General features: G+C 41.5%; 3 protein-coding genes across 3 annotated transcripts; 1 reads left to right on the top strand and 2 right to left on the bottom strand.

Annotated features, from left to right (window-relative positions):
• The first annotated feature begins 527 nt into the window (after positions 1-527).
• On the top strand, positions 528-18622 carry LOC132265648 (sex peptide receptor). The gene is made up of 7 exons (XM_059766391.1): positions 528-868; positions 1639-1769; positions 1993-2054; positions 2837-2901; positions 3017-3074; positions 4113-4754; positions 18036-18622. Exons 1-6 carry the CDS (start codon positions 565-567, stop codon positions 4717-4719), a joined length of 1227 nt encoding a protein of 408 aa, XP_059622374.1. The 5' UTR covers positions 528-564; the 3' UTR covers positions 4720-4754; positions 18036-18622.
• Positions 7765-8330, bottom strand: LOC132255973 (zinc metalloproteinase nas-7-like). Its single transcript, XM_059752149.1, has 2 exons — positions 8256-8330; positions 7765-8196 (listed from the first exon to the last, which is right to left on the bottom strand). The coding sequence occupies exons 1-2, from the start codon at positions 8328-8330 to the stop codon at positions 7765-7767; spliced, it is 507 nt and encodes a 168-aa protein (XP_059608132.1).
• Positions 8683-9446, bottom strand: LOC132255974 (low choriolytic enzyme-like). Its single transcript, XM_059752150.1, has 2 exons — positions 9156-9446; positions 8683-9090 (listed from the first exon to the last, which is right to left on the bottom strand). The coding sequence occupies exons 1-2, from the start codon at positions 9444-9446 to the stop codon at positions 8683-8685; spliced, it is 699 nt and encodes a 232-aa protein (XP_059608133.1).
• Positions 18623-18691: the final 69 nt, after the last annotated feature.

The raw sequence follows: 18691 nt of genomic DNA on the forward strand, positions 1-18691 counted from the left end.
TAGGCGCTTTCTCAGGCATTTGCGGTCAGGGGAGGTGCGTTGCGATGGCCCATAAAAATCATAAAGGTTTCATCAACCCCCCATTTGAATGCCCAGTGAGGAATTTGCATAGACTTTAATTGAATTGCACCTCAAACGCCCCACGAAACAACTCTGACTTTATGGATTATTGTGGTCTTGACGATTTCCTTGTGTGTGCGGTTGAAGCATATGTGAGAATTTGGCATTAAGAAGTTTTATGTATTGCGGCTGCTCTATTTTGGTTTGAGCACAGCAACAAGGATTCTTAAGTAAGTCAATAACTTGGAGTTTCTCTCAAAAAGTCACTATACAAACTACACAGTAAGTGAGCCTTATGCTTCACTGAAGAGGAGAAACTTCAAGAAACTCTATTACTTTGAATATTATACTTTGATATAGAATTGAAATGCAAGTTTAAGTACTTAATTGAGACACAAAAAAACGCAAAAACATACAACTCAAGATCGCAATTAAATGGCATTCTATCCATTTTGCTGCAGGTGAGAATGCGTGAGGGATGAAATCGCGATAGCGCGGCCCAGAATGTCCGTGATTGTGAACGCGTCCGTCCATCCGGACGAGGTGTTCGGCATTGAAGGCTGGCACTGCGTGCAGGCCAACGAATCGCAGCCCTACTACTGCACCCTCAGCGACGACTACTGCATCAATCAGTACGAGAACATCACGTACCTCAACATCTCGTGTGAAATCGTGCTGGACTACGGCATTCCGCTGTACGGCTACTGCACGCCCTTCCTGCTCTTCATCACGATGACCGCCAACCTGCTCATAGTCATCGTGCTGAGCCGCAGAAGCATGGCCACGCCGACCAACTCGGTGCTCATGGGTGAGTGTGGGCAATTGGGAAAATTTGGGGCGCCAATTAGAATAAATCCCAGCGTAATTATCAATTGTGGCAACTTTTAATGATGTACATCTGCAGAATTTCACTCATCTCGGCGCTCTATTTGCGCTCTTGTGAACTCCCAAGACGCTCTTAATTGCTTTTTAATCCGCGCCAACCACATTTCAAATTGCGCCAAGACGCGCAATGAGTGTATGTTGTATGTTTTTGGAGAAAAAGAGAAAAGCACAAATATTAGCATTTCTCCTTCATTTATCACAGCCATTGCAAAAATATTAGCTCGCTGATGTGCTTTCTGTTGGCACAGCCGTTGGGATGTGAATTTGAATGGCAGATGGCGCTACGCTACTGAGCTTATAATGATTTGCATGGAAACCACGCGAAGACACTTCATGTGCCATCTGCAATATTGCTCAGGAAGTCATTTATAATAAATCGATTTGCATGGCGAATGAGGTGCTCTCGTCTTCTTCCTTTTTCTTCCTTTTGATGAGGTACAATTTTATTTTTCCCAATTTCCCACCAGAAGCATCAGAACAGAAAAAAACTGCCCTCGGTGGGAAAAATGCTGAGGAGCATGTGAAGATTATGAAGTGGAGAATTCCATAAAAGCGCATTTATATGCAAAACAGGTGGGAGTGTCTGGAGCAGAGCTCTTATGTTCCCCTAAGAAATTTATCATCCACTGGGTTGGGAATATCGACTATAGATTGCAGAGTTAATCCCAGGGCTGACTTTTGTCTTCTCCACAGCTATGGCCCTTTGTGATATGTTTACGCTTCTTTTTCCCGCGCCGGGACTCATCTACATGTTTACCCTCGGCAATCATTACAAGCCACTGGCGCCAACGCTTGCGTGCTACGCCTGGAACGCTCTCAATGAGGTGAGTGAGGCTAGTTTAGGGTGAACCGCCTGAATTTTCCACTATTTCATGTATGTTGGCATGTCGTATGCCATATTGTAAGTCTTACAGACACACAACCGACAGATAACTCATTTTGAATAAATTTTTCCCACAAAACTATGCATAAAGTAGTCAGGAATCTAATTCAAAGTATATTTTGGTTCTATATTTCCTAAACTAATCTAAGCTCATTTGTTTCCAGGTGATTCCCGCCATGTTTCACACCGCCTCCATTTGGTTGACGCTAGCGTTGGCGGTGCAAAGGTAACAAGAACCACACTTAATTATTCAGCACAGGAGTCACTCGACGAAGAATTAAATTGTTTCTCCTTGTGACTTTCCTAATTGAATTCTTCGTGCCGGAATTCTTTCACACTAGAAATACCACAATTTTCCACCATTGAGAGAAAAGTGTCTCTTCAGGCATGATCTAATGAAATTCCATTGTTGTAATTCTCCAAAGAGAATGGAATTTCACGGTCATTTTTCCCCATATACACAATGTCTACAAATCGAATTTCCTTTGCTCACAATATAGTTTTCCATGCTTTCTGTTTGAGAACACTTTTTGGCGATTGAGAGGCATTTTGTGCGACAGGATGAAGGATTTTTTTGGTGGGTGTCGAAGTGTAGCACTTTGCATCATTTTTCATTTTTCTCCTCGATTTTTGGGGAATAGAAAAAAGAATGTCAAACAGTGGATGAATGGGTATGGAAAAGTAAATTGGAGAAGATTAATTGATGATGTGAAACATTTTTTTCAAGGTGCCTTGAAATTGATTTACCCAAATTCAACGAAGCGCGCGTGTGTGCTAAATAATGTACTAAAAATGTATGCCTGGAAGGCAATTGGGAACATTCAGCCAATTAATTCGGCTCTTCACACACAATTTCGCCAAAGTCTCGCGAAAACACACCTCGAGGGTGACTTTCATGAGTCTCTGGCGCGAAGAAGCTGTGCTTATTAAGAGCTAAACAGGGAGCCTCTGTCTCTGTCTTCCCGGGCGTGTGTTGTTAATTGCATCACATCCATTCTTCCTCACCAGGTACATCTACGTGTGTCATGCTCCAGTGGCGCGCACTTGGTGCACGATGCCGCGCGTGAAGAAAGGCAAGTTGTTAATTGCATTAAGCTCAGGTGGAGCGGGAGGACTCTTGATGGCACATAATGTCGATAATGTGTGCCATTTTTCACGACTAACGCAAATTACCCATCTTCATTTCAGTCATCTTCTACATCTTCGTGGCCGCAATGCTCCACCAGAGCACCCGCTTCCTGGACAGGTAATCACCTAATTACGCACTGTCGCGTGCACTTAAAATTTACGGTCCGCACCGGCAAAATAACAGATGTGAGGCAGATTTTTTTCCATCTCGCATGAGAGCTCCTGAAATCGATCTCGCGCAACTCCCAAAGCGAGGAGAGGGTCCGGGATTATCGTAATCCCTTCGCCCAACCACCCCAAAATTACAGAACAACACGATATTCTTGTCATTCTCTCCACATCCACTCATCCTCGCGCCTCTTCGGGCGCTTTATCAAAATAAAAAAAGAAGACGAGAAGCAGCAAAGTTTGCAGATTGGATCACACACTCTCGTCTCTCTCTCTTTTTTTTTATCAAATTGCGTACGAGTGAAAATGAGCCGTAATGCGTTGAACTTTGTGCCAAGCCGAGACATTCAATTAAAAACTTTTAATCCCCACACTTACCGCCATGATTAATTGCATCACATTTTCGGTGCTGAAATGAGAAATGAGCTGGCAGGAATGAGAAGTTCATCACGTATCATGTAATGAGCTTTCGCTTTCTCTGCACTTATTGCCGAGCGTTGAGCATTGATAGTGTCAGAAAGCTTTCTTCGCCACGCCACGAGAGAAGGAATTCTGTGTTCTTGTCATATTTTCGTGCGCAAGAATTATGTTATCTCGATGATGTTTCAATTTTATTCCAACACTCAAAGCTTTCTTGTCTCATTGGCAAAAATTGCTAGGGCGAAATATGAGATAATTAAATTGAAGTGACAAAGAATGAACGATAGTTTAACAAACGTTCATGTGATGTTCTTAGAAACACCTTTCTCATATTATTTTGATTATTTGAGTCAAATTGTTCGTGAATCTTAAGGTAAAATGGACTAAAATGAATTTTTCTATGCTATTCCAATCACAATTTTCCACTGAAAATGTAAGAGAAATATTTCTCACAATTTCTACTTAAAATTATTGCTATATTTGCATCAATTTATCGTTTTTGTGCGGAGAAATTTGTCTGAAATGCGTGTGAAGGTCGCGGAAATTCAATCAATCTCGCGCTTCTCAGGGATTTCCACTTGAGCAACATCGTGTGGGACAACCAGACGACGAGCGTTTGCCGCCTAGAAACGGCGGTTTGGGTGCGCGACTACATCGGCGAGGACATCTACTTCACGTCCTACTATCTCTTCCGGATCCTCTTCGTGCACCTGCTGCCCTGCGCCGCGCTCGTGGCGCTCAACGTGCTGCTGTTCAAGGCGATGAAGTCGGCGCAGGAGAAGCGTGAGAAGCTGTTCCGGGAGAATCGCAAGAAGGAGTGCAAGAAGCTGCGCGACGCCAACTGCACCACACTCATGCTGATCGTCGTGGTGTCCGTGTTCCTGGTGGTTGAGATCCCGCTGGCCGTCATCACGGCGCTGCACATCATATCGTCGGCCGTCATTGAGTTCCTGGACTATCGCGTGGCGAATCTGTTCGTGCTGTTCGCCAACTTCAGCCTCATCGTCAGCTATCCGATCAACTTCGCCATCTACTGCGGCATGTCCAGGCAGTTCAGGGAGACGTTCAAGGAGATCTTCATCAAGAGGCCCATTGGAGCAGCCAAGAAGGACAACTCGTCCAAGTACTCCATTGTGAATGGCCCGCGAACGTGCACGAACGAGACGGTTCTCTAGTGGCGCGCTTCGGACGCACAGCGAGCCAACGGACGGTGAGTCAATTGTACACAAATCTGATGATTTCAGGTCACGCAAATGCCCAGAATTTCACTGAGTGCGTCCAATATTTCTGTAAAGCGAAAAAATTTTATATTGGAAAACGAATTGAATCAACCGAAATTCCGCATTCAATCCCTCAAATTCAATTCCAATTGAATAGAAAAAAAATTTCGGCTATGGCGCTAAAGTTTACTTATGCTAGAGAGTGTGAGAAAGCAAAACTTGAATCATTTCAACTCCAATTCTGTATTGCAAAGTTTTCGCTCTCTCTCTCTCTCTCTCTCCCTTTCTTGATAATAAATTTCGGCCAAGAGCGAAGTTTCCATTTGATTGATCCCCAATGAATTGCCATGCCGAGGAAGAGTTTTTTTTTATGAGATAATCTTTCTACCGAAACATCTTGAAGGATCACTTGAGCCCACAGAACTCGAGAGTTGATTTAAATATGAGGAAATTACATGTTCATGGTCCTGAAATGTAATTCAAAATTTCCACCCTATTTACCAATTTTTCCTCCTCCGCGTAAAAAAAGCAAGGGTTTTCATCCTTCCCTCTTTCTCTCTCTCTCTCTCTATTGCCAAGCGGGAAAAATATGCCATGGCACACGAAATTGAATTGATGGGTGAAATGGAAAAAAGGGTTGAAACTTGCACAATCCCACGAGCTGTTATGAAAATATTTCGTCACACGTCAGCGCTGAGACTTCTTATTACGTTTCACATAAGCAATTTCCACGTCCTGAGCACTTACTGTAGTTGAGGATCCTTTTTCCACACCCATGCTGTGTAGGTGAATCCTGCATTCGCCACACTTCCTTAGCGCTTCGCATCGTTCACATCATATTTACTCTGGAATCTCACCATGAGTGCCTGAATGTTTAATGCTTCTCAATTATGCACAGTCTTGGGCGAAAACACCATAACTTGATGAATGCCACCGTGTCTTCTTCCAACGCACTCAGACTGATTGAGAACTCCTAACAACATATTTCAGTCCTGCAAAGTTGGAATTTCGCTTTACGGATTCTCTCTGTGATTAACCGGAAAAGTTAATGCAGTTTGATATATCATTGAAATCAAATCAATTTAAATTGAAATCGGATGTTTCACTGACTCACTTTGTATGCAATTTGCTGAGAACTTTGAATATCACGGCATATCAAATTCCTCGGGTTTTCGTATATTTCATAACTTTTGATATCAATCTTGAGATTTCATTATCCAATTTTAATGATTTTAAACTCGTTTGGAAAGCTCTTAAAAAATATCAAGGAGGAGATAATACTCCTTTAATCTGTACGCCCCTTCCCGATGCTTCTAAGCTTCTATGTGGAATCTTTAACACTTCAGACACTTCTAAATGTTGTGAGAAATAATTTAGAAATTCTTCAATTTGTTGAAAGAGAAGCTTTTGCAATGTAAATATTTTAGGACTTTCAATTCCCAACACTTCCGCAGAAGCTGTACATCAATTATTCAAAATATCTGCCTCTTGCCAAATACCACAAGTCTTCAGAATGATGAATCAAGCTTAATATTTAGTCTTTCTCTATTCGAATTAGTTTTCAAAGTCAGAATTATCGCACAAATCTTGTTTTTAAATCAGATTCACTTTCATCAGAGTTATTTTTCCGTGTTAAAGTTCCAAAATTGAATGCTGGGTTGTATTTGAACAAATAAATTATGCAGTGTTTTCAACAATCGTGCAATATTCGCGGCACTAAATTTCAAGTTATTCCCTCAAGAGATTTTCTCGCTGTGCCATAACAATAGCTTCTCTTTGCAAAGGTATAAACACTCCCCACATATTCTCATGAGAACTCTCACTTTATAATGTTGTTTGCATTCAATTTCTGCTTAGATCCTTGTCAAAAGTACAAGCTTTTCGCAATATTTACACACAATATCTCACTTTGCCATTGGTCAGGAGATCAGCATAAAGTCAGAAAAAATGGCTGGAATGAAGAGAAAAAAAAAACATGATGCAATGCTCAGCAATTTTCCGTTTTACTGAACATCTGCCGAAAAGGAAATTGGCTCAATTGCCAGGCTTTTCCTTGCCAATTCCCTTCACGTTCTGCAATATTCTCCATCGAGGCGTCGCCCGCCCCAAATGAGCTCCATCCCCGGGAGAGCATAAAAAGTATGTTGTCAAAATGAGGAATCCTCGTGTAAGTGCGGCTCCCGGTTGAAATATTTGGCGCGTAAAATTCAGCCCTTCCCCCCACTCTGCACGCGCCGTAAACATCCTCAACCCCATCGCGCTAAACGACGGCCTGATGAAAAAGTGACAAAATATTCAAAGTGACTTCCTGGTGAGTCTGTTGACGCCATAAAGCGGATGTTTTATGGGGTGTTACACTACGAGAAATGCAATATAAACACTTTTTCTGTGGGGGCTGATCTATTTTTGAACGGGGAGCTTCTTAATCTTGGCGAATCGGGACGTTTTCTTCCACCCTTTTGGCTTGAGATGTAATACTTTATGCCTCAAATAATATCCAAAATTTAATGACGACATTCTGGCACTCACATTTCCACCCACCGTCTCCGGTCGCCCTCTCGATTATGAGGGTCTCTTGGGGCGCTGCGGGGCTTCTCGATACGATTTTGCGTGCCCCGCAATATGGTTTTCAGGTGATTCTTCCTCTCAAAAGACTCTTTTGTCTCTACTTTGTGCTTGTGTCGCTCGATTTTGCTGCAAAAGTCAGCTTTAAATGCAGCTTTGCTAGAAGAGAATTAATAGAAGAAGTCTTCTCTTGGGTGTTTCTCTGCATGCGCATCTCAGAATCGTGCACAGATGGAGTTGGGAAAGCCTGGCAAGCACGACATATGTTTGGGAATCACTGCCTGGAAGTTATAAAAGAAGGCGCACGCACTGTGCGTGTCTGCAGATGGGATAAGAGACAACACTTGTTCGTGAATTTATGAGTTGACAGCAATATTTATGACACCAAGAGACCACAATCTGCCATCGCTTTGAGACGAAGAAGTGTTTATTTAATTACATTCCTCGCTTCCTCTTGCAATTGTACATTCTGTTGAGCCGCAGAGTGTCGCCTTCGCTGAGTTCGGTTGCGTGTCCCAATGCATACAAGTAGGTCAAGTTGAAGGGATACAGAGTGATGCCCCTGTTCTTAGTGTAGGCCTTCGCGGGCCAGTGCATGACACTCTTGTAGTCATACACTGTGCCGTAAGTGGACACAAACTCGTCGCTCAACATCTGGAACTTATCCCAGTCGCTCTTCGCGATGTTCCGCCACCGGACTGCAATGTGTCCATTCCTATCAAACCTCGTGTGCGTGTGCACGAACCCGAGGACATGCAGGAATTGGTGCAACAGCAACCCAATGGACGAACAGTCGTACATATCGATGTACATCGATTGAACTCCTTTCGCATAGCCCAAAGAAGTCTTGCAACCATCGAAACCTCTCTGCAATACGCGCAATTTGGAACAAGCCAAGTAGATTCAGTGTTCAAAAGCCAACTTACCTTTATTAATAAGTAGTTTGTTTCCTTCGTTTTCTTCTTAAATTTTATACACGACACATTCTGAATTTGCTTCATTGCTTCAGCAATAAGACTTCTTGACGTTTCATTGAATTTATAGCTTCTTATGTCGTAGGGAACAATTTTTTTCGGCCAATACGATGCACGTGCAAAAATACCGGAACGTAAATTGATTGAGGAATTACTAATTCTCATTTGCAGAGGGGAAATTATCATATCGCCTTCAATAATTCTGTATTTGCCAATTACAATTGGGAACAGAGACAAAATTACTAACTTGATCAGAATCATTGTGGAGTTACAACTATTTCAGCTATAGAATTACTACAGGTTTTATAGGAATTACATTTCGTTACACATGCGCTCCAACTATTCCGAGACTAATGTGATTTGATACAATTCACTGCAATTAACACTCATACATTGCGTTCAACCGCAAAACGTCACCTTCGCTGAGAGTCTCTCCTGTGCCAATTTTATCCGACACTTCTGCGTCTGTCGTTTCAACTGTGGTGCCAAAGTTCTGAGAAAGAACCTTCTTGTGCGGATGCATGATGCTTAAGTAGTCATAAGGAGTGTCATAGCTCGGCATTTCTTCCTCGGACAGCTTCATGAAGGCTGCATAATCAGCGATGTTCTTCCACTGAATCGCCACGAATTCATCCCTATCTGGCCTGCTGGTCATGTGGAAGAATCCCAAGGCGTGGAGGAATAAGTGCAAAATGTCACTCCGATCTCCGCAATCATAAGGATCCACTCTCATTGCCAAAGGACTTGGTTCATAACCCACCGTTGAGAAACACGAATGGTCACTTTTCTGAGATAAAGATCAGAACATTAATTCTTCAGAAGATTAATAACAAGAAGAAGAGAAGAACCTACTATAATAGAGAGATATCCTTTGTACGTTAGATTCTCCGTAAATTGGACACATGAGATTTCCTCAATGTGCTTCATAACTGTCCTTATTCTTCTTTTTTCTGACTCAGTGAAACCCACATTAATTCTATAGGGAATTGTTTTATTTGGCCAGGGTTTTACCACCGGAATTGCAGAACGCGTTTGGATGATTTTCAATTGTTGAGTGGACAAAACTATGTCATCCTTTCGAATGGTGAGTCGATGAGCAGCCACCGAAGTCACGAGTAGAAGAGCACAATTGACAAAGATCATTGTTTTTCACTGACGTATTTGCAACTACTCCGCATTTTATAAAATCGCCATTCGCTATTTTCAGTTTATGTGGAACAAATCGGTATCGTTGTATTTTTGTTCCACTTCTTCTCTTTCTCTTCCAAGTTTTCTTGATGCTTTTGATACCTTTTCCGCTTTTTGTAGGGCTGAACTATGTTTCTGTGTTTCTGAACTTTGTGTTTTTATTTATTAAACCCTTCCTTCATAAGCAATTATACATTCTATTGACCCTCAAGAAGTCATACTTGCTTGGTTTCAGGACCATTCCAATTGTGTTGTCAAGCTTGGACGAACCTGTGTTTATGGTTTTACCCTCATTCATCGTAAACATTTTCTTAGGCCAGTGCGTGATACTGTAGTAATCATACGAAGTGTTAAAACTCGTCGATTGTTCTTCGGTGACCTTCTTGAAATTTTCACGCTTACTTGGATCGATATTTGCCCAAATAATTTCTATATAACCGTCTCTATGTGGATGATTGTGCATGTGCACGAATCCCAGAATGTGGAAGAGATTGTGCAATATTTGTGGAAGAGTTCCACAATAGAACGTGTCCAATCTGAAATCTCGTGGACCGAGCGCGTATCCCAAGGCAGAGGAGCATCCGTAGTTGCTATTCTGAAATGAACATTAAAATAACAGTAGATAGAGTGTAGTCTACGTGTCAGTCAAATTAAGATTTACATCAATATTGAGAAAGGCTTTGTCGTCGTTCTTTTTTGGTGTGAATCGTACACAAGTCATGAGTTCAATGGCCTCCATTGCCTTCTGTATGAGAAACTGATGTTTATCCGAAAAGAACTGCACATTGATGTAATACGGAATTGTTTTGTTAGGCCAACTTCTTAGTGATGATGTCACAGGAGTGTAAAGGTCTATTTTCTGCTGAGGAGAAACTATCATATCATCATCAAGAATTATATCTTTGCCAGCATTTATTGGAAGAACACAGAGAACTATAAACTTGATCAAGAGCATTTTAATGCACGACTAAGCCAACATCAATGCATGCATGTTGTTATTTATAGAAATCACTTTGCTATGCCTCTTTCTAATCAATATAGAACTAATTCGCTTGAGAAAATGTGGTCAATAAAATAACGCATATTTATTCAATGATTAGAGCATGAATACAACTTGTTGATTCTTTCAATGTCACCTTCGCTGAATTCATCAAACATTCCTGGCCTTATAATATCACGTGATAATACGCGAAAGGCGGGTAAAGCTTGCCTAGCATATTGCGTAGTTCCATAGTGCGTGACACTTTTATAGTCATAAGCAGTTTTATCCTTCTCGAGGCCCGGAAAATGTCGTTTGAAGTACAGCCAATAAGTGCTGTTTATGAGATTATTCCATTGAATTTTTATGAAGCGATTTCTCTCAAATCTATTGTGCATGTGGCCGAATCCAAGAATATGCATCAACTGGTGCACAACCATGAACTTCTTCTCACACTTCTTCACCACTATTCTCAGTTTCTGACGGCGATTCTTGTAGCCTAAACTAGCGGCACAGACGCCATCCCTTCGTTCCTGAAAATTCAAAGATATCTTCATCTCCACTCTAAGTACTGAAACATTCAACTCACAGTTATATAGACATGTCCGATATTCTGAGCTCTTTTCTTGATGAATCGCACACAAGATACATTTTCTATGGCTTTCATTGCTTCCAGAACGTGATTGTGATGCTTGAATTTTTTGTTGAATTTGTAGTAAACAATCCCTCTGGGCCACAACTCAATAGGCTCACTTGAATTAGGTTTCTTCTCGAACGCTCTTTGCTGTTCATGAGTCAGATACATATCGCCTTCGAAGTACCGATCAGTGGATACACAAAGAAACACCAAAACTGCGCACAAAACAACAAATCGGCTCACAATCATTCTGTACTGCGTAACATTGAATAGTGACAAGTGGTGAAAATATGCCTTTTAAAGGTCTTTTTTAAATCATACGTGGAACCAATTAGATTTCTTTTGGTAAACGGAAAAAATTCTATCAATTAGTGTAGCTTGAAGAGTTTGCGTGAAGTGTGCAAAACACCACAAAACAGGAACATGCTCTTTCACGCATAAGATACATTTATTCTTAATGCCTTGGGCAATAATACAATCTTTTGATCTGAAAAATGTCTCCACGGCTTAAAACGCGATTTTTGCGGATGGTTATTGAAGGATCGACAGGAACAATGGTGTCATTGCCATTCCTTGAAAAGGCGTCCCGTGTGAAATGCATGATGCTCTCAAAGTCATACGAAATGCCTAAATTGGTGGAGTATCCTAACTTTTGCTTCTTGAAGTATTTTTTATCCTTTTCTCGTATGTTGTGCCAGTAGATTCGGATGAAATTATCTCTAAACGGCCATGTGTGCATGTGCAGCATACCGACGGCATGAAGAATCAGATGTGTCACTTCTGCTGCTTCTATGCACTTGTCCGGATCGAGATTTAACTCTTGTCGTCCACCTTTGAAGCCGACATCGGCGTAATATCCGGCACCCCTAATCCTCTACAGAGAAGAAAACTGTAGATAGTTCACTATCACCAGATATTTGAAGATACTCACAGTCATGTCGACAAAGTCCGGTGAAGAACACTTCCATTGCACAATAGTCAAGCATTTCCTACTACTAATAAGTACCGAATTGATGTTATCAAAGGCCTTGAGAATTATTTTCATCTCAGATGGACTAAATTCTTCACTTATCCTGATGTGCATTTCATTAAAGGGCCATGTGTTGATAGGTTTCAGGAAAGTTCGGGATGCAAGATTTCTCTTCGGAAGAATCATGTCGCCTTCGAAGAAGTCCTTTCGGCGTATTTGATTCTCACGTTTGTCATTTTCCGAACACCTGCTTCTCGCAGAAAACAGGATAATAGACAAAATGGCCAAGCGAACCAAGATCATGATCACAAACTGAAACTCAAAATGATTCCAAACTTAATAGCAAAAGTTCTTATATACCTTCGCGTCGAGAATCTTTACGGTTATGGGATTGATTTTATGATTCAAGAAAATGCGTAACGAATTAAAATGTATATTAAATTTTCCATCATTTTCCACGCTTGCAACCACATTAGTAACCAAATGAATAGATAAACACACTTTATAAAGAATACTTTGTCATTTATTGAAAACATTTGATTTTATTTGCAATACATTTTCTGCAAATTCCTACGATCTGTCTTGTCGATCCTTTTCATCGTATTCATGCCAACACCTCTCCTCGTGGGCAGAATCGATGGATGACCAGTGTTGGAGAACGCCATCTCGTGATAGTGCATGATACTGTTAGAGCTGTACTCCATGGCGTGGAATTCCCTGTTCGTCGTATCCACTTGGAAATGCTTCTTGTATCCTTGAGGAATGTTTTTCCACTGAATCACAACGTTTCCATCCCTATTTGGGTGCTTGTGCATCTGAGGAATTCCAGCAACGTGCAAGAACAAATGCAATATCACGCCGAATTCGATGCACCTTTTCCTCGGAGGCGGCAGTACGCCGTCGCCTTTCTCAAAGAGCGTGACGTTGGCGTCTTGATATGTCCATTTAGGTGATAAGTTAATGAACATCTCCTTTTTTTTTGAGTACCCCAGAGTGGAAGTGCAATAACCTAGCTTTCTCTGAAAGAACAGCAGAAATTAGAGAAATCGTGAAAGAAGCAATATGTCGGTCTTACTTTGATCTTGACATGATGTTTTTCTGAATTTCCTAATACTTTCTTAAACTTAAGACAGCGGGCAGAATACTTGTAGATCTGTTTCACAGTATACTCAATCATCATGCTCTCGTAAGCATGGAACTCATCACTGATGTGATAGTACACGGTGTTTCTTGGCCAATGGTTAACTATCTCACCTGGGTTTTGGGCCGGTATTTCGATTGGATCTTCTTCGGATGGTTCTTCGGTTATTATTTCGATTGGTTTTTTAGTCGTTACTTCGATTGGTTTTTTGGTCGTTACTTCGATTGGTTTTTTGGTCGTTACTTGGATTGGTTTTTTGGTCGTAACTTCTATTGGTTTTTTGGTCGTTACTTCGATTGGTTTTTTGGTCGTTACTTCGACTGGTTTTTCGGTTGGTTCTTCTGTTGATCCGTCAGTAGCTTCTTCGGTTGATATTTCGTTTGATTCTTCTTCACATGATTCTTCGAAGGTTGCTCCGCTTGTTTCTTCGATTGTTGCTTCGCTTGTTTCTTCAGTTATTACTTCGCTTGATTCTTCTTCACATGATTCTTCGAAGGTTCCTGCGCTTGGTTTTTCCGTGGTAACTTCGCTTGGTTCTTTGGTTGTTGCTTCGCTTGTTTCTTCGGTTGATTCTTCGCTTGTTTCTTCGATAGATTCTTCGCTTGGTTCTTCAGTTGGATTTTCAGTTGGTTTTTCAGTTGTTTTTTCAGTTGGTTTTTCGGTTGGTTTTTCAGTTGGTTTTTCGGTTGGTTCTTCTGTTTTTTCTGTTGTCGGTTTTGCTGTTGTTGTTTTTGGTGGTTTTGTTGGTCTCAGAGTGGTGGATTCTTCACTAGAATCACTATATGAAATATACGCACTTTCTTCGCTCGATATTTCTACTTTATTCGGTGGATCCGGTTCTATTGGCTTTTCATGTATCGATTTGTTACGCGAAGCTGTTCCTGTTTTGAATTCTTTTAGCTTTTTAGGTGCTTCTGTTGGTTCTTTATTTGAAGATTCGCCACTACTTGAATCAGAATCTTCAAATGAATTATAAAAATTCCACAAGTTTCTTCTGAGCTTCAATGCATTTCCAACGAAGCTTACTTGAAAGCAAGTCACGGAAATCAAAAATAGAACTGCTACCTTAAGAAAGATCATTGTCACTCGAAATAAAGTAAAGTATTCAAGCGTCGAGCTTTTTATGGAAACCAGAAACGGCTCTAATTAAGCTGATCAAACGTGGTTAATGTGTATCGCATGGAACATTAGTCATTACTGAATATTGATAAAGAATTGATTGGAAATATTGGTAGATAAGCTTTTGTTCAACATAAGGAGTTTTACTCAGTTTGTAATTTACGAGAAAACAAGTGGAAAAATAAGTCTTCTCTAAGTAAGACGAAGCGCATATGGTGAACACTTAACCTGAATCTAAACGCTTTGTTTCCCGCACATTTTGCCAATTTCCTTATCCCTTCTTCTTCTATGCTTCTCCAGGCGGATATTGTCACTGATTGTAAATCAGTTTAAGCATTCCGACACACATATTCCACCCCGAAAACCCGCGGCAAACATATACAAGTTGTTGGGTTCGCGAATTGCGAGGCATTTCCCCGTCTTGTGGCGATAATTCAATAGGAGCGCCTCGGGCGGGCCCAGCATCTAGATACTTCCCATGTGAATGCAAATAATAAGCGCAGAGGAGGCAATTTACCACTGAGAATGATTATGCAAATTAGCGACGTAATCTTGTAACATCCTTGGAGGGATTTGCTCAATTTCGCGACATGAAGCCATCGGCACAAGCCGGGAGCTTTCAACGGCCCTGGCAGTTTGAATGGCGCGACGACAGCGCCCCGCGAAGGGGTGCACGAGGGGGGAAGGAGTGCAAAAGAATTGATGGAAATGTAAATAGAGTCTGAGGATTTATGTGGCGGCGACATGCAGGACAGGAGCTCCGGAAGATGGGCGTTTCATTGAGCGTCCACCACATTAAAGCGCCATTTCTATGTTAATAACACACCCATTTGTCTTGCTCGCCCTCGTCTTGCGACTGTTGAACCGAGGCGCGATGATGGTGAATTATGCCGACTGCCAGGAAGTCCGTGAGGAGCTTCAGGTCATTTCCCGCGCGCGCAGTGATCGTGCCTAGCGGCCGTTTAGCCACGACCTGCCCCACGGCCAGAATCTCCCCCGCGAAGTCTTCGCGTATCGCATTTCAATTCGGGCCTCGTGTCAATTTTCACCGCATTTCGCTTTAATTGAGAAAATTCAACTATGCGCCTCTCGCAGTTTCGCCCCGTGAAATTGAAACCACAGTGGAAGTTTTGAAGAAGCTCTCCAAAACGAGAGCACCAGTATCGCCTTTCTGCTGCGCAGAACTTTGCTCAACGGCAAAGGCGAAGCTTTACTCTTTTACAAAGCATATTGTGTGACACATTTTAAAGCTCCACTTCGGTCGCTAGTACCTAATGAATTGCTGGAAATTGATATAAATTGGCAACAATTTGTTTTATTCGTCGAGGGGAAAATAACTGCCGAAAAGTCTGTTTTCAAATTAGGAAATAAAATTTGTATTCAAGAAGAGTTACTGGAAAACAACAGATAAATTTAAATATTCACCTAAATTGCAGAAGAACACTCCACAGTCACTTAAAATTTACCCACAAATGCAATTGAGAAATGTTGGGAGCTTTTTCTGCATGCTTCGTGACATTTTTCTAATGCTTTCAAATTATTGTTTTTGAATTTAGAATAATCCTGTCACTTGTGAAATGATTCTTGCGATCTTGACTGCATTAGAAAGCGGAAGACTGTCTCTGAAATTGTCTCTTAGATGTCGAGATAGACTTTCTTAGCGGAAATACTCCTTAAACCTCCTTGAGTTTTCCATATATTTGGCTCAGCGATGATTTTATTACGTCGTATGAAAATCCAATAGAGATATTATATATTATTACTGTGGCTTTGATCTGATGTGGAGCTGTTGGAGCCGTGAGTGGTGCATTCGCTTTGAAGGTGAGCCCTTTGAGAGCGTCATCCGTGTAGTGCGAAAGCCCGAGGCGGAAAGCCGCAGGGATTTGCGGACGGAGGGCGGAGATGGCGTGGGATCAAGAGACAATAAAAAGGGAGGCAGTAAAACATTTATTTGATGCTCAGCACAGGACTTTTGTGTCCACTTGGGGCCCCTTTGAGCAAACACTCACGCCGAAGCATTGATCGGAAAAGAAGGATGAAGCATTGATAAAGCAAATGAAGGGATTTTCTCCGAGACATACATTTATTCATTTGGCTGCAGACGAAATTCAATCTCTCCTGCGGAGGTCACTTTTCCTCATCTCGCCGGGCGAGGGAATGAGAGAGAGAGAGATAGAGAGAGTGAGCGAGGAAATCCCTGGGAAAATTGCATTACCCATGGCAATATTCCCCATTCGCCATTTGTTCTGTCAATTGCCAAAGTCAATGGAAGACAAATTGCATCTCATTAAGAAGTTGATGGGAATAAATTTGATTGTGTCTCTTGCTGAGTATTTTATGGGTTCTGTCAAATGGAATGTCTTTGGGACGCCTCGGGGGATGGATTTCCCGCATGCCATTCAGCATAATCTCTCACTCTCGGCGACCGTTGTGGAATAATTGCGATCGAATTGGCGACGCGTTCGCCAAATTGTGCGAGATTGCCAAAGACCCCTTTTCCTCTTCTTCCGTGTGATAACTTTACATTTTTGCAAATTAGCACAGATAATCTCAACGACCGCTTCGCAGAGCAGACTTTATGGGCTCAATTGGCCCTCAACAATAATTCACAATTGTCACGAGCGACTTCATCATTGAACATCTCCTTCCTTATCAGATTCCGACCATTTCTGGGCCAATTTGAGGGCACTCTTCTGGCGCTCATCCAACAATTGACATTTCCCGACTCTCTCAGGTTGGCTGAAAATTAGATTTTCCACTGGCAACATCGTCACACCATCGTCTTCGAGCTGTCGCAGCAGAAATGCAAAAAAAAGACCGACAAAGTGGCTTTCCTGTCAATGGCAACGAGTCACACACACTTTCTTTTGAATATTTTATTTAATCCACGTGATGTATTCACAGCCGAGGACGCTCGGCGAATCACAATTGAGGGTGTGAATGACAGGGAAATGGGCTCGCAGGACACAATGGAGTCAGCTGAGCAAACAAGAATGGGTTAAGAAAAGGGCTTAGAGAGAAATTCTTGAAGATCAACGGCTTTATCATTCCAACTGCATTATTGTGTGATTCAATTACTCCCTTTCATGACTCTCATTCTTCCTCTTCATTTGAATGTGGCGAGCTTTGAAGATGATTTTCTGCATGTTGAAATGGATTTTGCAACTTTACAAATTATTTTTAGATAAATTCACTAATTTATGGTAAAATTATGCTACAAATTAAAAGTTCGGACAAAAAGTTTGGCTATTAAAAGCCGATTAGCGATAATCTAATACTGATTGTCAATTGAGATGTTTTCCATAAAAACTGCAACATGCAGTCGTGCAGAGCAACTTTTATGACGGAATATTTTGAACATTTGTTCATTATTAACTTTTTCGATTTTCGAGTACATTTTCTTTTCACGGCATAAATTAGCCAAATTCCACTCTGAAGGGTTAATCAATTCAGTTCTTCCTATACTAAAATTTCCCAAATATGCTGTGCAATTTTCACCTCTCGAATCTGTTGAATTGGCAAGCAAGTTGAGCCTCGAGAGTGTTCTTGAGGGGCGCGTGAGAAATTGCTCCGCAAGATGGAATAACAGAGCATCTCTGAGATGAATCTCTGAATTATTTCGCTGGCCATTTGCGTGTCCTCTGTGATTTGCACCCCAGAAGCGGAGATTTAATAAATTTTTCACGATAAAAATACAGATGAGCCTCTTCATCATCAGCCAGAGCTGCCGCAGCCGGAAAGATGTGATGAAGAAGGGGAGAAATGTGAAACGACTCGTCGGCGACACTCGCAACATTTCCCATCGACTTTCCTCCGAGGGACTCTAATGAAAATCTCCAAATTAGCACTCCGCCAGGGTCGCGAGAGGCACACTTAGGCTATAGGAATCTTGTGAGATATTCTGTGAATAATTGTAGCAGTGTGAAATATATCGAGAATAAATTGTGTGGAGTAGCATTTAAGGCACTTAAGCTTGTGGAGGAGTTGTTTGTACATAAACCACAGAATCACTGTTTAGACCTTAAGGCTCAAAAAGGAATTGGCCATCGCGAGGCCACCGCAATTGCCGGATTCATTGACACACTGTGAAAAGAGCCCCAAATCCGCCGATTGCGGTGAACAGGCTCGATGGCTGTTCTGTCTTCGTCATCATATTTATTTATTTTGTATTCAAGCGTGATGTAAATGAATTTATTTTTCTATCAATTGTTGTGCGTGTGGCTCTTGCAAAGGAGGCTAAAAATGTACATTTTGCCATTGATTTCAAATAAAATTTAATTTTAATTCCCACACAAGTTTTTATCTCTTCCTGTCCCCCAATGTGTATCGCAAGTAAAAAGACTTTCAGACGGTT

Source organism: Phlebotomus argentipes, unplaced genomic scaffold (assembly GCF_947086385.1).
Source record: "Phlebotomus argentipes unplaced genomic scaffold, Phlebotomus argentipes genome assembly contig_5, whole genome shotgun sequence".
NCBI lineage: Eukaryota > Metazoa > Arthropoda > Insecta > Diptera > Psychodidae > Phlebotomus > Phlebotomus argentipes.

Excerpts from the sequence above, each read along its gene's own strand:
- LOC132265648 (XM_059766391.1), top strand. The coding sequence starts at position 565 with ATGTCCGTGATTGTGAACGCGTCCGTCCATCCGGACGAGGTGTTCGGC. Across the intron at positions 2,902-3,016 it reads GATGCCGCGCGTGAAGAAAG|TCATCTTCTACATCTTCGTG; the intron begins GCAAGTTGTTAA and ends TCTTCATTTCAG. Across the intron at positions 3,075-4,112 it reads AGCACCCGCTTCCTGGACAG|GGATTTCCACTTGAGCAACA; the intron begins GTAATCACCTAA and ends CGCGCTTCTCAG.
- LOC132255973 (XM_059752149.1), bottom strand. The coding sequence starts at position 8,330 with ATGAAGCAAATTCAGAATGTGTCGTGTATAAAATTTAAGAAGAAAACG. Across the intron at positions 8,197-8,255 it reads CAAACTACTTATTAATAAAG|AGAGGTTTCGATGGTTGCAA; the intron begins GTAAGTTGGCTT and ends CGCGTATTGCAG.
- LOC132255974 (XM_059752150.1), bottom strand. The coding sequence starts at position 9,446 with ATGATCTTTGTCAATTGTGCTCTTCTACTCGTGACTTCGGTGGCTGCT. Across the intron at positions 9,091-9,155 it reads AAGGATATCTCTCTATTATA|AAAAGTGACCATTCGTGTTT; the intron begins GTAGGTTCTTCT and ends TCTTTATCTCAG.